The 18,879-nt window shown below is 43.4% G+C and overlaps 4 protein-coding genes across 8 annotated transcripts; 3 read left to right on the top strand and 1 right to left on the bottom strand.

The window, feature by feature from the left end:
- Positions 1–615: 615 nt before the first annotated feature.
- Positions 616–6,430, top strand: tsl (membrane-attack complex domain containing protein torso-like). 2 transcript variants are annotated; one of them, XM_017080506.4, is made up of 3 exons: positions 616–764; positions 3,958–4,189; positions 5,293–6,430. In XM_017080506.4, exons 2-3 carry the CDS (start codon positions 3,980–3,982, stop codon positions 6,142–6,144), a joined length of 1,062 nt encoding a protein of 353 aa, XP_016935995.2. In that variant the 5' UTR covers positions 616–764; positions 3,958–3,979; the 3' UTR covers positions 6,145–6,430. The 2 variants fall into 2 exon arrangements, with proteins under 2 accessions (XP_016935995.2, XP_016935996.2); XM_017080507.3 differs by lacking the exon at positions 616–764 and adding an exon at positions 1,293–1,311.
- A 294-nt stretch (positions 6,431–6,724) lies between these two features.
- Positions 6,725–7,374, top strand: Polr1H (RNA polymerase I subunit RpI12). Its single transcript, XM_017080494.4, has 3 exons — positions 6,725–6,914; positions 6,976–7,195; positions 7,253–7,374. The coding sequence occupies exons 1-3, from the start codon at positions 6,797–6,799 to the stop codon at positions 7,275–7,277; spliced, it is 363 nt and encodes a 120-aa protein (XP_016935983.2). The 5' UTR covers positions 6,725–6,796; the 3' UTR covers positions 7,278–7,374.
- Positions 6,929–8,584, bottom strand: LOC108014389 (cyclin-dependent kinase 20). Its single transcript, XM_036817127.3, has 5 exons — positions 8,353–8,584; positions 7,912–8,296; positions 7,595–7,745; positions 7,408–7,531; positions 6,929–7,337 (listed from the first exon to the last, which is right to left on the bottom strand). The coding sequence occupies exons 1-5, from the start codon at positions 8,551–8,553 to the stop codon at positions 7,311–7,313; spliced, it is 888 nt and encodes a 295-aa protein (XP_036673022.1). The 5' UTR covers positions 8,554–8,584; the 3' UTR covers positions 6,929–7,310.
- Positions 8,585–8,654: 70 nt separating this feature from the next.
- GABA-B-R2 (gamma-aminobutyric acid type B receptor subunit 2) lies at positions 8,655–18,834 on the top strand. Of its 4 annotated transcripts, none has more exons than XM_036817126.3 (13): positions 8,655–8,941; positions 9,358–9,620; positions 9,899–10,380; positions 10,442–10,622; positions 10,691–10,909; positions 10,971–11,266; positions 11,325–11,688; positions 11,749–11,859; positions 11,925–12,149; positions 12,565–12,910; positions 12,976–13,078; positions 13,140–13,621; positions 18,010–18,834. In XM_036817126.3, exons 2-13 carry the CDS (start codon positions 9,372–9,374, stop codon positions 18,627–18,629), a joined length of 3,678 nt encoding a protein of 1,225 aa, XP_036673021.2. In that variant the 5' UTR covers positions 8,655–8,941; positions 9,358–9,371; the 3' UTR covers positions 18,630–18,834. The 4 variants fall into 4 exon arrangements, with proteins under 4 accessions (XP_036673021.2, XP_036673020.2, XP_036673019.2 ...); XM_036817125.3 differs by having other exon boundaries at positions 12,973–13,078; XM_036817124.3 differs by having other exon boundaries at positions 11,925–12,161.
- The last annotated feature ends 45 nt before the right edge of the window (positions 18,835–18,879 follow it).

Below are 18,879 nucleotides of genomic sequence, written 5' to 3'. Positions count from 1 at the left end.
GGATGCCCTGCAGCCATGGGGCTTTGAGCTTCAGATACATTTGTATCTTGAGCTTCTAATTGAAACATTACACTCGAATTTCAAACATTTGTCGCCCGGCACTCAAAGCTTGACCCAAATTTGTTAGCATGTTTTCAAGGTAATGCGAATTTGATACTTTCGTTTTTGTTTTTTTCCTCGGCTCACTTGGGGTCTTATTAGTTTTTGTATCTCTTTTTTATTTTTTTTTGCTGCCACCACAAAGAGTACCAAAAGTTTTTGATTACTGTCCACTGTGGCCACAGAGTTCTATGAGGGTCTTTCGCAAGTCTGGGCCGGCAAACTGCAATCATTTCAATCTGCCTCGCTTAGAGAGGCCTCCACCTCCCCAACTGGCCTATACTGGCCCCAACAAACTGGAAGTTGGCGACGTGCTGGGAAATATTAATAAGCGGAAAAGCTGTCCCCCCAAAACGGCAGATGTCAACAATAGATATTTGTGCCAGGCCATTAGCATTGGCCAAAGCCATTACCGTTGGAGGAGTAGAACTTCTGCTGGCCGCCAGTCATTGAACTGCAACTGTTGCTGCTGCAGCAGCAGCAACAATCGAACAGCACCACAGCAACATGTTGCTGGCGTGGCGCAACACATATTGCTGCTGTTTGCTGTTGCTGCTGCTGATCGGCTTGTTCTCTCCGGCGATCGAGTTTTTGGTAGCCAGTTTCAGTTTGGTTTTGAGTCTGCGCGCTGGAAGTTGTGCCTGCTCGGGTTTTGGAGTGCTATAGTAAGTGTATTTGGTTGCCGCAAATTCCGGCTTTTAATTGCAATTGAAGGCACGTCGTCGTCGCTCGTTCGGTGTGAGCTGTGGTGTGTTTTAGTGTCTAGTGTTTAGTGTTTACTTATTCAGGGTACTCGACTATGTTCGTGCTGTGTGCTATGTGCCATGTTGGTTGTTGAAATCCGCGCAAACGTAATTTGATCCCGAGATTCCAGCGATCTATATATAGATGCGCTTATCACTTGAGGGCGCCAACAGCCATTGAGCCGAGTCGAGTCGAGTCGAGCCGTCGACCTCTGACCCACAAACCGTAAAACTCGGCAACGAGCGATGCTAAAGCCAGCCAGCCAGCCTTGTTCAATAGCCTCTGGTATCATAGCGATAAGGCTAACCAGTGGGGAACCACTCTAGACTCTAGAGCTGTGGATTAGACTCATCTGGCCTGTAGAATAGACCCCCCCCCTGCCCCCTTTCGAGCTTCTGGCCAAAAAGCCGCTTCTGTCCGGTGGTTACGTCAATTTCAATCCGCATTCGAGTTCGAGTTCTCGTGCAGGTAAATAATACAACAAAAATAGCAGCAGAAACGGCAGAAGCAGCACCTCGCAGCCAGACAACTTTTGTTTAACACCGCTCAAGGAAACAACGCACACGGAGCAAGCATAAAATTAAGCGCGATATAAACTGCAGACCTTATGCCCCGCGTTGGTTGCCCTTCGTCCGGGGTTCGATCCAGACCACGACCACAAAAGAGCGCATGAAATGCGTATAAAGAATCTCCAATTGACTGGCCGCAGACTACCACGGTGTTAAGCACTAAGAGAAAAGTTTGGAATTTTATAGTGATTTTTAAGGATTCTACTTTTTGGAATATCAGAATAGTCAGAACAAGTGTACAACAATTTAATTGGAATTAAAATATTTTCATTAAAAACGTTTTGGATTATTTAAAAAAAAAGAATCATTTGAACGATCTTTAATATTGATAATAACCATAAAAGAATATATAATATATATGAAGAATATATTATATAATGATTATTTTTTTCCAATATTAAACAAAAAATAAAATAGCAAGAAATTTTTTAAAAAAAGTTTTCATTTTTTAAGTGTTATTAAATTTTAAATGTTGTTGACTGAGTGATAAGTGCCCTTTAAAATCTCGTATATTTTTTATAAAGTAAAATGTTCTAATAAAAAAACAGTTTACCTTTTATTTGTATTATAAACAAATACAGAATATTTTTCTCAGTGTTATGATTAGAATAAGAAATCGATCATATTTGATTTGAGGAAACATGGTTAAAAAAGTAAAACCAACATCTATATTTTTATTATAACTGATCACTTTCTTAGTTGACAGTTCTTGTGCCTATAGTTCTTGTACTGTCAAGTACTGGCTTGTTTTTTCTCAGTGCATTGGGAGTCACAGTTGAACGAGTTGATTTTTAGTTGCCTTTGCTTCAGAGTCCGAGTGCGCGCATTGAATTTTTGATTTAATTCGTCTTCTTCATCTCGAACTCCGGTTCGCGGCTTTTTTTTGGGTCTTTTGCACAAGGTTATGCGTCCGCTATTGTAAATACCCCCACCGCCAAAACTAACTATCATCAAGTCACATAACACATGCCTTTCAAGCGGCACGCAGACTTTGGGGCAATTTTTTAGGGTCTTTCAATAGAGAACTAAGCTCATTAGCAGGGTATTAGATGTTTGGTAGAAGTTGTCAACCTTCGCAATCGGATTCTACACGAGAACCCCAGGCAAAATGTTTGAATCCGTAGAGATATTGCAATCTTTGAAGTTCATCTATGGGGTCAAGTTTCCTGGGGCTACTGATTGCAACATTTAGCAAATATATATGTGCTTATAAACTGTGCAAATGTGTATTTCCTGGAATCGTCCATCGGCAATGTTATTTGTATATAGCATCATGCAGGCCGATGGCTCTCTTCTTTGTTCCATTCAGGGCTAGTTTCATTACGGGCAATTTTCATTCAGTCATTCTTCCTGCTGTTTTTTGTTTGTTTTTTTTTTTTCGTTTTTTACTGCTGCTACTGCTGCTGCTGGACAAGTTTAGCGACGCCTAGATTTTATGGTTCACGTAAATTGTTAACAATTTGAGTGTCATCATGGCTGTTTGTCTGGCGTTGCGCTCGACTGCTTCGGGGCGACAGGTGTGACTCACGAACGTGGATAACACCCGGCTAACCTCTGTGTTGTTGGCCAGGCCTGGCCATCTGAAACACGTCGCTTTTTCTGATAACGTCTCAAATTAGGAGTTGCCTCGCCATGTTGTTAGAATGTGTGTGGCCCGGCCAATTACTTTGGCTTCCTTGCCGGCCAGACCATAATATCTGGCCAGAAATATTGGCGAACGGCATAACCGGTCTTTGCAGTATAGTGGGCCAAGCCAAGCCAAGCCAAATCAACAAGAAAACGGTTACGAGGCATGCAAAATGTTTTTAGGAAATAATTTGCAAGTCAAAACAACAGACAAGCAAACCAATTTTGATGGCTTTACTTTGTAGCTGTTTTTACGGGCAGGAGCCTGCGGCTAATTGCATCCACTTAAGGTGATCGGAGCAGAGCTTCGGCTCATCGCCAGCTGGTGGCCTCTACCTCTACCTCCACGGAACCCAAGTAAAGTCACCTGCGGTTCGGTTCAAGTTCAGAGCCACTGAAGGTTCATGGCCAATTAGAGCGCGCTTAAATTATCGCCCGTTTATAGAGTGGAAAACAAACACGTCGGCCCTGCAATTATTGCCATATAACTAAACCCCCCTCTGTGGCGCAACCACTGCATGGGCTTTAAAAATTTAAACAAACAATAGAGGTTGTATGGTAGGAAACTTTCCGGTTTAACTCGGAATAACTAATGATAGCGTTTAGTAAAATGATTTAAAGATGGAACTGCTAGTAGGTACCTGTTTCTCATTGATTTATGCACTGCAATTAAGAGCCATTTTAGTATTCATTACAATAAGTTATTATAATAGATCTTTCTTATTAGCAATCATGATTTATTGAAGAAAAGAGTAAATCTAGTTTTATATTAATTAGTATAATGAGTTTTTCTTATGATACAAAAGGATTTTCCCTGAAAACACAAGGGTTGCAATCTTAATAAATGTTAGGCTATTTGAATAAAGGTCTATAGCAACCCAGATTAAATTCTATTATTATTCATATTATGTTCTTACAGTTCATACCTTGAATGCTGAGCGATGAGGTCGTGGCCTGGCCTTTTCTGGCTGCTGACCCTGGCGCTCCTGGCGGATGGAGGTCGTCGCGAGTCCCAGCTTCGGATCGGCAAGGCCATCAATATATTCGCGCGCTATGGCTACCTAAGCATCTCCATGCGGGTAATACCCATCAATGAGAACGTGGAGCCGGAGCGGTGGTTGTTCAAGGAGCCCACCAAGAACATCTACCGGGTTAGTTGACCATCTGTACTCATGAGTAGCTTATATCATAGGCATAAAGGTTTTCCAAGCTATTTGAGTTTCTAATAACCCTTGTCCACAACTATCATTTACATTTACATTCAAAGTAGAAATAAACATTTCATGGCCCTACCAGTTTTTGTTTATATATTAAAAACTACTTTTTATACCCGTTACTCGTAGAGTAAAAGGGTATACTAGATTCGTCGGAAAGTATGTAACAGGCAGAAGGAAGCGTTTCCGACCCCATAAAGTATATATATTCTTGATCAGGATCACTAGCCGAGTCGATCTAGCCGTGTCCGTCTGTCCGTCTGTCCGTCTGTCCGGATGAACGCTGAGATCTCGGAAACTATGGGAGCTAGGCTATTGAGATTTGGCGTGCAGATTCCTGAGCTTCCTACGCAGCGCAAGTTTGTTTCAGTAGACTGCCACGCCCACTCTAACGCCCACAAACCGCCCAAAACTGTGGCTCCTACAGTTTTGATGCTAGATAGAAAATTTTAACTGAAATGTAATGTTCTCATCAATACGTATCGATTGACCAAAAAAAAAGTTTGCCACGCCCACTTTAACGCCCACAAACCGCAAAACCCTGTGACGCCCACAATTTTCATGCTAGATAAAAAATTTTAACTGAAACGTATTGGTCTCGTCAATACCTATCGATTGATCTAAAAAATTTTGCCACGCCCACTTTAACGCCCATAACGCTTAAATCTGTATACCGCCGGTAGGTGGCGCATTTTAATCTCGCTTTGCTGCTTGCATATCTCCATTTAGCTGAGTAACGGGTATCTGATAGTCGAGGTACTCGACTATAGCGTTCTCCCTTGTTTATACTTCCGGCCATTTCGGTGCTCGAATGGACCCACTTAAAATTTTTTATTTGACAATGTAGTTAACTAGATAAATTTAAAAGTCATTGCCACTTAACTACATTTGAGTTACCAAAAGCGTCACTTATAAACTTATTAGTTAGAAAAATAATTTTTAAATTCAATGATAAAACTAAAATGATTTGACAATTTTTTTTGCCTAAGGGATAGATCTGCCTTGTTATAATTTAGTTAATAAATGTAATATCCTTTCAGAACCTGAGTGGCTTGGCAGAGAGCCATGAAGACACCACGCCCGGGATCTTTCACGGAGACTTTCACATGGAGTTCTGCGAGAACCGGAGGCAATTGTTCCAGGCCTATTTCCGGGACTTCTCCATCGAGCGGATGGACAAACCTTGGGAGGCGTTCACGGGCGGATGGTTTCCGGATAATGCGGCCAGGAAGCTGGGCATCAACACGTCCTTCATCCAGGGCGATTACTCGTATGTTCTGGTGAGGGTGGTGCGATTCAGGGAAACCGGTCGCCTGAATACCGAGATTCCGGTGCATCAGCCCCTGGAGCAGGATGTGCGGTCCCGAGTTAATCAGCTGCAAATCGGGAACATGACATCTGTAGTCCGATTTATGGAGGAGGTGGGCACGCACTATGTGAACTCGTACACCACAGGTAATTCGCTGTATCAGGTGTTCGTGTACAGTCGCAAGAACTACAGCATGATCAAGGAGCGAATCAAGAGCAAGGGGCTCAATGGGCTGTCGAAGCTGGATCTTTACAACTACTTTGCACCCTGGTTTGCCGCCCATCTTGGCCAGATTCGATCGGCCAGCGCCAATGCCACCGTGGAGCGTTGGGCCAACAGGAAGCTGCAGTACGAGTACTATGTGGTCAAGTACGTGACCCTGCTGAAACTGCATGGGAATAGTACTCTGCTGCGATCGCTGGACTCGCTGCTGGGCAACGATGCCATCCTGCAGCTGGACCTCAAGTCGCTGAAGCCCATCTTCCGGGAGGAGCCGGAGAAGGAGAGCTGGTACCACGAAGTGCTCGACAACAACATGAAGCTCTGGGAGCTCAACATGCCGCAGAGTCTTTCCAGCCGATAGGATAGACCGATATCTCAAAGACGATACCTCCACTCCAAGGTGTGGTATCGCGTTTTGATTACACTCTGTGCGATATTCTGGCAGCCAAGGATCAATAGTTCCTAGATGCATAGTTGTAGTTAGGACCTCTAGCGCGTAGTTAATGTTCTGCCTGTGATAGTTTTAGGTAGTTTAATTGAACCAGAGTGTGCACATCTGACTTGCATTTCAGCTGACTAGCCCGTAAGATCGCCTTATTGATGTACTAGTTTTTTATACCATAATAATAATAATGAACAAATTCGAATTGTAATGCTTTTACTGGGTTATCTGGCAGTTAGATAAAAAAGAAATTTTGAATATAATATTGTAAATATACACAATCTATATCGTTGAAAATACTGTTAGGAAAATATCGACTTAAGTTCTTCCCCTCGATTGAATTTAAATTTGAATTTGAATTAAATACTATGCATGAAACGGGTAAGCGGTTATATCAAAGTTTCCAACCTGAGTCATCAAGGTTCTCCACCTTTCTGACATTTGTTTAGTATTTTTCTAGTAGCCTTTGGTATTTTTAACCGGTCTATAAACGGTCCTATTAAAAACTCAATAGTAGCACGTGCGAATATATTTATTTTGGTTTTGATTTGCCGGATTTACATATTTTAAAATGGATGCTTTTAACAATTGCCCGGGATTCTGTCCCTCCTGCGGCTCCATTCTTCCCGAGCTGCAAGTCAAGGGCAATGTGACTTGCCACAATTGCAAAGAGGAGTTTCAGGCGGATGGTAAAACAAGACTAACACCTTTTTTAAAAGATCATCATGTATTAATTCGATTTTATAATAGTTTACAGCGGCGAGAAATCTGAGTTTACTATTCATTTTAACACATACGATGCCAAGAAGTTGTTGAACAGAACCAAACAGGAGTCGGAATCGGAGGCTGATGGACCCGTCGTGGAGAGAAAGTGTCCCAAGTGCAACCACGATAAGATGTCCTATGCCACCCTGCAACTCCGATCGGCGGACGAAGGACAGACGGTCTTCTTCACCTGCCTCAAGTGCAAGTAGGTATCCTAAATAACCCTCACTTCCTCAATTAATCATATATTTCCTCTTTGCAGATTCAAAGAATCGGAAAACTCCTAGATGCTAGCAATACCTGTGTAAATAGTCTTTTAACTAGTGAAAGTAATCGTGTTCAACTGCCTGAAAAATATATAGACCATACAATTTCTTATAATAATCATACAGTTTCAATATGGCAAAAGGAACCTACCTCGCTGGCCTTAAGTCGGTTTTTGGGATTGTAAACCACCAGATTTGAGACCAGATTGATCTCCACCGCATGTGTGCAGCTTGGAAATAAGTTGTCCCAGTGAATGCCTACGGAATTGGGAAAGCTACGTGGAGATATGGAAAAATATATATTAAGTGATATGTATATTTTAGAGATCGGTACTCACCGTATCTTGCTGTAATCCGGCAGAGAAGTCAATTCCGGCCACTGATTTAAGCGTGGACTGCCCAAGGTGCGGATGATAATGGCCAACTGTTCTATGTCGGTGGTTCCCGCAAAGAGAGGAACTCCTCGCAGCATCTCCGCCACCACGCAGCCTGAATTAAGCAAGAACATTCATAATATTATTAAAAATGGTAAACTACATAACAATTTTGAAATGATATGCATTGTATCCCTAATTCTTCGAACGGAGGATCAATTATAGTGTACCTTCCCAGTTTTAGTTCTTCAAGTAAATCACTTAAAAATAATGATATCTACCTGCTGCCCACATATCAACTCCGGTTCCGTACTTCTGGCTGCCCCAGAGAATCTCGGGAGCTCGATACCATCGCGTGGACACCTGGGGCGAGTAAAGTCGCGACTCCTCTTCGGGAAAGTACAGACGGGCCAGTCCAAAGTCGGCGATCTTGAGCATATCCGTATCGCTGATCAGCAGGTTGGCCGGCTTGATGTCCCGGTGCATGAGTCCCGCATCATGGAGATATGCAATGCCCTTGAACATTTGATGGGCGAACTTTCGTACCTGCTGCCGGCTCAGGGGATTCACCTCGCTCTTAAGTCGATTGTACAAGGTGTCCGGCTGGTACTCCAACACCAAGGAGAGCCCCGTCAAATCAGGATATATGTCGATAATACCCAGAATCTGCAATTAAACCGGTTACTAATGTATTACTTAACTTCTTAATAAGGTTAACTCACATATTCCGACTTGCAGAGCTGCAGGGTTTTGATTTCCCTCAGTGTGTTCAAAGCTATATTCCCGAATTTGTTCTTCAGGGCCACCTTTTTGATGGCCACCTCCTTGTTGCGCTGCAAATCGATGGCCTTAAACACGCAGCCATGGACACCTTCGCCGATTTTCTCGAGCATTTTATAGCGACTTGGCGCATAGTCCTCCATTATGGGTACTGACAATTTTCAATTTGGTAATTGGCCGAGGTGGTTCCCATTTTGTAGCCCATGGTAACGGTCATAACAATGGGCGCCGGACCAGCTGACGGTGCCACCTGTTGCAGGATGTGTTTACAAACGACGTGGTTTTTGGGGGGATCCACGGGGGTTGGAAAACCTAGGCCAAGGCGGAGCTGTCACAGCTTTCGGATTGAGGACATGCGCACTGCCCTCCACGAATTCCTCCTGTCAGCCAAGTGTCAAGTCAGGGGGATACATAATTTTTCGGACCCTCGCACTGCAAAAGTTCTTTGTTCTCCAAGAGTTGAATACAAATTTAGTGAGTAAAATGCCATCGGTAGTGAAATAAAATCTAGCTGCAGAATTAACAAAGCTGGTATGTATGGCTCTCCATTTATAAAGATCTTTTAAACGAGCTTAAACACCTAAAGAAGTGCTTAGTTGAGATTCCTCCTTCGCCATAACTAAGATAATAAATAATGCAGGGCTGCCTTCTTTAATCATAAAATTGCTTTATAATTATCCAACGTGCCAGCATGGGCTGCAGCAATTTGAAGCAATTTCGCTGGCCTGGCCTTAGCCTTGCCCCACCTGTCCTGTGAAATTGCATGCGAGGCCCACAAGCACGGGTAGAAGCCCTAAAATACACGCCCACTGGGCGCAGCCTTGCCTCGGCAGCCTTGGCAGCTCACCTGAGCACCCACCACCCACCAGCAGGCACCACCCACAACTCACCACCAAGTTCACGTCCTCGATATGTATGCCCTATTCACATTTAGAATCGTTTTGCAGCCCACGCGGTAAACATGTTTTGGCCAAGTTGGACTCCATTCGCTAGCCTGCTGTTCCTGCTCCTCTGGAGCACCGTCTGGGGCAGGACGGCCAAGAGATCGGATGTCTATATAGCGGGATTCTTTCCCTACGGCGATGGCGTGGAGAACTCCTACACGGGGCGAGGGGTCATGCCCAGCGTTAAGCTCGCTCTGGGCCACGTTAACGAGCACGGAAAGATCCTGGCCAACTACAGGCTGCACATGTGGTGGAACGACACTCAGGTGAGTTTACAGAACAAGTCTTTTATGGGTCGAATTAAATATGAGATCATTTACTTATGATTTGTTTTTTGAGATCCTTGATTGGTTTACAATTTGGAAAGAAAATGTATAAACTATTTTTAAAGCATTAAAAAATCCTGTCTTATCTTATCTGTCTTATAACAAGCCCATTATTTTTTATATATGGATCTTAGAATTAGGGAATAACATCGAAAATATATCCCGGTTTCCGAACTTAACTTACTTGATAATGCAACTTTATTTCCTCCCTTTTCCAGTGCAATGCTGCCGTGGGCGTAAAGTCCTTCTTCGATATGATGCACTCGGGTCCCAACAAAGTAATGCTCTTTGGAGCGGCCTGCACCCACGTGACCGATCCCATTGCCAAGGCCAGCAAGCACTGGCACCTCACCCAGCTGAGCTACGCGGACACCCATCCCATGTTCACTAAGGACGCCTTTCCCAATTTCTTCCGGGTGGTGCCCTCTGAGAATGCCTTCAATGCACCCCGATTGGCCCTGCTCAAGGAGTTCAATTGGACCCGGGTGGGCACTGTTTACCAGAATGAACCGCGCTATTCACTGCCCCACAACCATATGGTGGCTGATTTGGACACTATGGAAGTGGAGGTCGTGGAGACGCAGAGCTTTGTCAATGATGTGGCCGAATCTCTGAAGAAACTCCGCGAGAAGGATGTCAGGATCATCCTGGGCAACTTCAACGAGCACTTTGCTCGAAAGGCCTTCTGCGAAGCTTACAAGTGGGTTCTCTTTCCCTTCTCTCTTAACAAAGTGTTATAAATTATAAATATATTCTTCTAGATTGGACATGTATGGCAGAGCTTACCAGTGGCTGATCATGGCCACATATTCCACAGATTGGTGGAATGTCACCCAGGACAGCGAGTGCAGTGTGGAGGAGATTGCCACAGCGTTGGAGGGCGCCATTCTAGTGGATCTTCTTCCCTTGTCCACCAGTGGCGATATCACAGTTGCCGGCATTGTTAGTATCTAAACTTTCAAATCACTGCTTAAGGGATCTATCTAATATAACATCTATAATATTTTCAGACTGCAGATGAGTATCTGGTGGAATATGACAGACTGCGAGGCACTGAATATTCCCGCTTTCATGGCTATACCTACGATGGAATCTGGGCAGCTGCTCTGGCCATTCAGTATGTGGCCGAAAAGCGGGAGGATCTGCTAACACATTTCGATTATCGAGTCAAGGATTGGGAAAGTGTGTTTCTCGAGGCTCTGCGAAATACCTCCTTCGAGGGTGTGACGGTAAATACACTTTAAAATACAACTACATATCAAATTCTAATATATAAATTGTATTACTTAGGGTCCTGTGCGTTTCTACAACAACGAACGCAAGGCGAATATCCTGATCAACCAGTTCCAGTTGGGTCAAATGGAGAAGATTGGGGAATACCATTCACAAAAGTCCCACCTGGACTTGAGTTTAGGCAAGCCAGTTAAATGGGTGGGAAAAACTCCGCCCAAGGATCGAACTTTGATCTACATAGAGCACAGTCAGGTGAACCCGACCATATACATTGTATCGGCTAGTGCTTCGGTTATTGGAGTGATCATTGCTACAGTTTTTCTGGCCTTTAACATCAAGTATCGCAATCAAAGGTGAGTTGATTTATTTCCTATATCTTTCTGTTATTAAAATACTTATATTTATTTTTAGATACATTAAGATGTCCAGTCCCCATCTGAACAACCTGATAATTGTGGGCTGTATGATGACCTATTTGAGCATAATATTCCTGGGACTGGATACCACCTTAAGCAGCGTGGCAGCTTTTCCCTACATATGCACAGCTCGAGCTTGGATTCTGATGGCTGGGTTCAGTCTTAGTTTTGGTGCCATGTTCTCGAAGACCTGGCGAGTGCACTCCATCTTTACCGATCTTAAACTCAACAAGAAAGTGATCAAGGACTATCAATTGTTTATGGTTGTGGGCGTGCTGTTGTTCATTGATATAGCCATCATTACCACCTGGCAGATAGCAGATCCCTTCTACCGAGAGACCAAGCAATTGGAGCCCCTGGTGAGTGGATTGATTTGAAATATTTTGTATTAAAGTATTTAAAATTATTCTTTTCCACAGCATCATGAGAACATTGATGATGTTCTGGTGATACCCGAAAACGAATACTGCCAATCGGAGCATATGACCATATTTGTTAGCATTATTTATGCGTACAAGGGCCTGTTATTGGTGAGTTATTCATCAAGATTATATTTAAGCTATATTATATTTATATTGTTTTATTTTTCCCCAAGGTCTTTGGCGCCTTTTTGGCCTGGGAAACCCGACACGTTTCGATTCCCGCATTGAACGACTCCAAGCATATTGGCTTCTCCGTTTACAATGTGTTCATCACCTGCCTGGCCGGAGCGGCTATATCCCTGGTGCTATCGGACCGCAAGGATTTAGTTTTTGTCTTACTCTCGTTTTTTATCATTTTTTGTACGACAGCCACTTTGTGTTTGGTGTTCGTACCGAAAGTAAGACTGGTAGTAAGGAAGTTTTGTAGTTTTTGTAGCTGTTATATGTTACATATACTCGTGCAATATGAATGTTGTTTGAAGGCGGTGATCTACCGATCGGTTGTAGTTAGAGCATTCCCACTGATCGGACCTCACCGTCCGCTGAGCTGATTATTCGTCTAGCGCTGATACACCTTAAAACAGAAACAACATGTACTCGAAATTTCAAAACAGTTCCTCAAATGCTATATAACACTACAGACTAACTATAAACTTGAACTATTTAAAAACCATCCAAAGCAGCAGCAAGGTCGTAGACAGAGGCTATGTCCTTGCTGTTGGGATTCTTTAGACTGTCCGTAGAGTTGATCCTTCCTAGATGTTGACCCTATACCATTATTGTTGATTAACATTCATGCGAATCGTTTTGCAGTTGGTGGAGCTAAAAAGGAATCCCCAGGGCGTGGTGGACAAGCGGGTGAGGGCCACCCTGAGACCCATGTCCAAGAATGGACGACGGGACTCATCGGTCTGCGAACTCGAGCAGCGATTGCGGGATGTGAAGAACACGAACTGCCGATTCCGGAAGGCCTTGATGGAGAAGGAGAACGAGCTGCAGGCCCTAATCCGAAAACTGGGACCCGAGGCCCGCAAGTGGATCGATGGAGTGACCTGCACAGGTGGCTCCACTGTGGGCAGTGAACTGGAGCCCATCCTGAGCGATGATATTGTGAGGCTATCGGCTCCACCGGTGCGTCGGGAGATGCCCAGCACCACAGGTGAGTGGCTGGAGTGGGGGACCACCTAGATATGTTCATGCATTGCAACCCCTTTGTCATAGAAGTTACCGAGATGACGTCCGTGGATAGTGTGACCTCGACCCATGTGGAAATGGACAACTCCTTTGTCTCCGTGCAGTCCACAGTGGTGGCTCCATCGCTTCCTCCGTAAGTCTCTTTTAAAATAGTGGTTGAAATGTTATTTACATTAGTATGTCCCCCAAAACAGCAAAAAGAAAAAGCAATCCATTGTGGAGCACCACTCGCATGCCCCTGCGCCCACCATGATGCAGCCCATCCAGCAGCAGCTGCAGCAGCATCTGCAACAGCACCAGCAAATGCAGCAGCAACACCAGCAGCAGCAGCAACAGCAACACCAGCAGATGCAACAGCAACAGCAGCAGCAGCATCACCAGCAGCAACATCACCGCCATCTGGAGAAGAGGAACTCGGTGTCGGCCCAGACCGATGAGAATATCGGAAGCATCACCAGCACGGCGGGCAAGCGGAGCACTGGAGACTGCTCCAGCATGCGGGAGCGGCGTCAGTCAACTGCCTCTAGGCACTATGACAGCGGCAGCCAGACGCCCACCGCCCGGCCCAAGTACAGCAGCTCGCACAGGAACTCCTCCACCAACATCTCCACCTCGCAGTCGGAGCTGAGCAACGTGTGTCCCCACTCGAAGCCCAGCACGCCGGCTGTGATCAAGAGTAAGTCAAATACAGTACTGAAGTAAAACCCCTTGCAAAATGTAGGAGATATATCTATGAATATTTTAATAATATTTTAATAGGTAGGGTGAAGTAGAAAAGGAAAGTTTAAAGTAGGTAATATATTTTAAAACGATGAACTTACGGAAAAATATTTTTAAATAATGAAAAAATATGTAAGTTAAGATAGTTTTATTTTTATTATTATTATTATCTAATGCTAACTTATAGTTAAAACTTTAAGCTAACAGTGGGTTTATTCTAGAGCAATAGCAACAAAAGGCCTTAAGCTCGCTTATGGTAATTTAGTAGTGATGATTATATTTTACAATTTATTATATCTTATATAATATGTTCGAATTGTTAAGAAAGAGTAAGATTTTCTGGGTATTGATTAATGTAGGATTTGATATAATGTGGAAAGGGTTTTGGGAGTTGAACGATGCAGTTCTTTGGAGAGTAAGGGCGGGGCATGAGGTAATGATATGGGTTAGGCTTATTGGGCTGATGTTGCACAGGGGGCAGATAGAGGAAAGGTTTTTATCAATGTAATGCGCATTGGTGAACTTGGTGTGTCCAAGTCGTATTCTGTTAATAATAATTTGTTGTCTTCTATTCATTTCGTGTTTGTGTGGGAATGTTAGGGGTTTTACAAGTTGGTACCAAGGAGATGATGTTTCCAAGGTTTTTATCAGTTCATTATCTAAGCATTGTTTTAGGTGGCGAGCGATGTCAGTAAAATTGTAGTTAGGGGTATATATAAGGGGGGATTGAAGGCTAAGTTTGGCAAATGAGTCAGCAGTTTCGTTGCCTTTTATTCCTATGTGGCTAGGAATCCAAATAAGGCTTATTTTTGGGAAGTTTTTGGTTATGATGTTTCTTATTGATGTAATGTAGTAGGAGTGTTTATTAAGGTTTTTAATGGAGTTAAGGGAGGAGAGGGAGTCGGTGCAGATTGCGTGTTTTCCAGACTTTCCTTGACAAAGTTTTGTGGCTTCTAGGATGGCAATGATCTCGCTCGTATAGGAGGAAGAGTACATTGGTAGTAGACCGGATTTTAAAAGGTTATTTTCATCAGTAATACTGAATCCAGATATACCATCAGCCTTAGAACCGTCAGTATATACAAATTTGTGATGTGGGTATGAGGATTGTAAGGACCTGAAAAGTTGTTGGTAAGTTGTTGCAGGGGTATTTTGTTTATTATGAGATGACAGACTGGTGTCGATAGCTTTATGTGTGGTAGTCATATTAAATTTTTTACAGTTACTGATTCGGATAGGAGAAACGGGGAGGGATAGGTGGTTGCATGCTTGGATTATTCTGTCTATGGTACTAGGGTATCTGTATTTTCTTTTATGTGGCTTTATTAGTTTAGTTATATGGGTGCCGTGGGCGAAAAGGATATTTTTACTTAATTTGGCTGTAAGGAAGTTTCGTTTTTGTTCTAATGTGTTTGTTTTAGTTTCTAGTAGTAAGTTGTTTACTGGTGTGGTTCGGTAGGCTCCTAAGGCTGCTCTTAGAGCTGCGTTTATTGTTGTTTTTAAGCAGTTTAATTTAGATTTGGGACAATATCCGTAGAAAGGCAGGCAATAATCGATTTTAGAAATGAGGATAGATTTAATAGTAAGATAAGAGTGGTTGTGTTGCTGTTATATTTAAGGGAAGAGAGATGTTTAATAATATTTAGAGTTTTTGATAGTTCTGTTTTTAATTTTGTAATATGGGTGTTCCAGGTGTATTTGTTGTTAATAGTAAGTCCTAGTATTCTGAGGGAGTTTGTACTGGGAAGATTTGTGTCGCCTGTAAGGATCTTGGCAGAGCAGTTATGTTTTCTGCATATGTGAAGGACTTGACATTTTTCTTTTGATAGAATTGAACCAGAGTACGTACACCAGTCGTCTATTTGAGTAAACAGGGTTTGGAGGTTGGTAGTGGGGTTTTTTTGTTTATTGTGTTCGATTATAAGATGGAAATCATCGGCGTATGCTGTTAGTTTTATTTCTTTGTGTAAGGAGATAATATGGGAGAGAGTGTTGTAAGCTATGAGAAAGAGAATTACTGAGATTGGAGACCCCTGGGGTATGCCATTGTTAAGTGGGAAAAGGCTTGAAAGGTTGTTGCCGGATTTTATGATTATTTTTCTGTTTGTCATAAAGTTATGGACATAATTTAATATGCGTTTGCCTATTTTCCATTCCTTCAGCTGGTTAATTACGGAGTGGATGCCTATTTTGTCAAATGCCTTGTTGAAATCAAGAGAGATCAATGTGACGTGCTTCTTGAGGGAAAGGGATCTTGTTGCTATGTGGTCTACTAAGAGTAGACTGTCTATAACAGATCTTCCCCTTCTAAATCCAATCTGATTGCTGTTGATTAGGTTGTTATTTAAAACAAACCACCACAGTCTCTTTGCGATAATCTTATCAAGTGTTTTGGCTAGGCATGAATTTAGGGATATCGGGCGGTACGATTTAATGTCTGTTTTGGGTTTTTGGGGTTTTAGGATGGGAAGTACAAGGCTATGTTTGTAGGCTTGAGGGATTGAGGAATCTAGGATTGAGTTGAAATGGTTAAGGACTCTGTGTTTGAATGATATGGGGGAGTTGTTGATCATAATGTATGAGATGCGATCTAAGCCTGGAGTTTTGCCTTTCAAGGAGTTGAGTGCGCTGCTAAATTCAATGAACGAAATGTCCTTTTCTATTTCTAGTGCAGTTTTGGAGGGTTGGTAGTCTAATGTGTGGTTTAAGCGGAATTTATTAGTGCGAAAAGTTGGAGAAAAGTTACCGTCGTCGGCTTCTTTGGACCAGGCAAGTCCAAAAGAGTTAGCGATTTCACTTTGGGATGTTCTGGGGGTGGGGAAAGAAGGGTCGTTAATGCAGTGTATGTGCTTTGTGGGGTAAAGGCCGCAAAGGCGTCTGATGTTGGACCATGTTCTTGCTGGAGATGAGAAGGGACTAATATCGGATGTGAAATTAAAAATAGAGATTCGTTTGGCTTCTCTAATGGCTTTCTTTAGTTTAGCGTTGGCTCTTTTGTATTCTATTATATTATACGTAGTAATGTTACGTTTTAGTATTGACCATTTAGACGATTTGGCATTCTTCAAAACTGATAAGTTTTGATTCCACCACGGGACTGTTCTAGGGAATTGAAAAGTGGAGTTCTGGGGGATTGATTGGTGCGCGCTGTGGATAATAATTTTTCTTAACAAAGCTGCTTCTTTATTGACATTTTCGCTCGGTGGCTTGTCAGTAGAATTGATACGAAAAGATTTTTTGTATGCTTCCCAGTTTGCTTTCTTTAAGTTAAAGGAGGGTTTGGAGGTGTAGGATGAGGGGGAGGCATTAAGGTTCATTGAGATTAAGATAGGGAGGTGATCACTTCCGTAGAGGTCGTCTATTGTTTCCCAGAGAAATTCTGGGGCTATAGTGGATGAAGAAAAGGATAAGTCTATATGTGTGAAAGAGTTGTGAGTGGAGAAGTGGGTGGGGCTTTTGTCGTTTAATAAAATGTAATCTGAACGGTCTAGGAATTTGGCAATAATATTGCCTCTGGTATTAGGGCTAGGAGAGCCCCAGTAGGGGTGCCAACTATTAAAGTCTCCGAGGACTAAAGTGGGTGTGTTGTCGAAGCAGAGGACGTTTTCTAGGTTACTTCTGTTAAAGGACTTAGTTGGTGAAATGTAGACTGATATTATGTTTAGTTTAAGTTTTGTATCTATTGAGACTCCAGTTGCTTCGAAGTCTTGGGTGATTGAGATTTGTCTTTGAGATATTGAGTTATGTATCAGTAGAGCTGCGCCCCCGTAAGAGTTGGTGCAGCATTGTTGGTAGAGTGTGTAGTTAATGGGAATGGGTAGAGAGTTAAAGTTGGTTATGTGTGTTTCTTGTAGGGCAAGAATTAGGGGGTTAAAGGTCTTGATCAGGGTTTGGAGTTCAATGTAGTTATTTCTATATCCATGGATGTTCCATTGAATGAATTTAAGCATTAAATGTAAAGAGAAGGTGTATTACTTAGTACTAATTTGAGTGATTAATTAATAAAGTTCCTTGGCAGTGTTGTTTGGGTTACTTCGAGTGTTTTAGTTGGTTTGTATTTACTGTTTTCGATTTGTCTGCTTTGCTTTTAGCCTTTAGGGGTATAGCCAGAGGGTTGGTTTTTTCTTTGTTGTAGCTTCTGAGAGTGCGGTCTGAGGTTGTAGTGTTTGTACTGGTTCTGATGGATTCTGTTGTATCCATTTCGATGTCGTCCTCGCTTGGAGTTTGTGGGATGGGGGTTGTGCTGCAACTTGGGAGTAAGGAGTGGCCTTGTGGAAGTGACGTTGGATGTATATTTTTGATGATAATTTTGATAATAATAAATTTATTTTTATATTCAAACAGCTCCCACTGCCTCGGACCACCGCCGCACCAGCATGGGCGCCGCTCTGAAGTCCAACTTCGTGGTGTCGCAGAGCGACCTCTGGGACACGCACACGCTGTCGCACGCCAAGCAGCGCCAGTCGCCGCGCAACTACGCCAGTCCGCAGCGCTGTGCGGAGCACCATGGCGGCCACGGGATGGCCTATGACCCCAACACCACCTCGCCCATCCAGCGGTCCGTCTCGGAGAAGAACCGCAACAAGCACCGGCCAAAGCCGCAGAAGGGCACCGTGTGCCAGAGCGAAACGGACAGCGAACGGGAGCGGGATCCGCCGCCCAGCAGCCAGCCCTGCGTCCAGCCGCGTAAGGTAAGCCGGAGCTCCAACATCCAGCATGCCGCCCACCACCACAGTTCGCCCAATGTGGCACCGGACAAGCAGCGGAGCAGGCAGCGAGGGAAGCAGGAGAGCACCATCTATGGGGCCAGCAGCGAAACGGAACTGCTCGAAGGCGAGACGGCCATCCTGCCCATCTTCCGGAAACTCCTCACCGAGAAGAGCCCCAACTACCGGGGACGCAGTGCCGTCGGCCAGAGCTGTCCGAATATATCCATCAAATGCGATATCGTCGAGTACTTGTAGGCGGCGCGAGGGATAGGATTGGATTAGGATGCATTATGTAGTCGAACTCCTATTGTTAGATCCAGTTGCAGTGTAAAGATTTCCTTTGTTTTTCCGCGTTATGCATCTACATACTATGTGAGGCAGGACACACACCATTTAGAGAACTAGTAGCAATGACTTGAGATAGTTGAGAAATAAATTACAATTTAAATTAATCATACAACTGAGTGCGTTTCGATTTAACAGAAGGAAGATGGTGAAAAATATC

This window comes from Drosophila suzukii, chromosome 3, assembly GCF_043229965.1.
Source record: "Drosophila suzukii chromosome 3, CBGP_Dsuzu_IsoJpt1.0, whole genome shotgun sequence".
Lineage (NCBI taxonomy): Eukaryota > Metazoa > Arthropoda > Insecta > Diptera > Drosophilidae > Drosophila > Drosophila suzukii.
The sequence above is the reverse complement of the archived record's forward strand: the minus strand, read 5'-3'. Positions and strand labels throughout refer to the sequence as shown.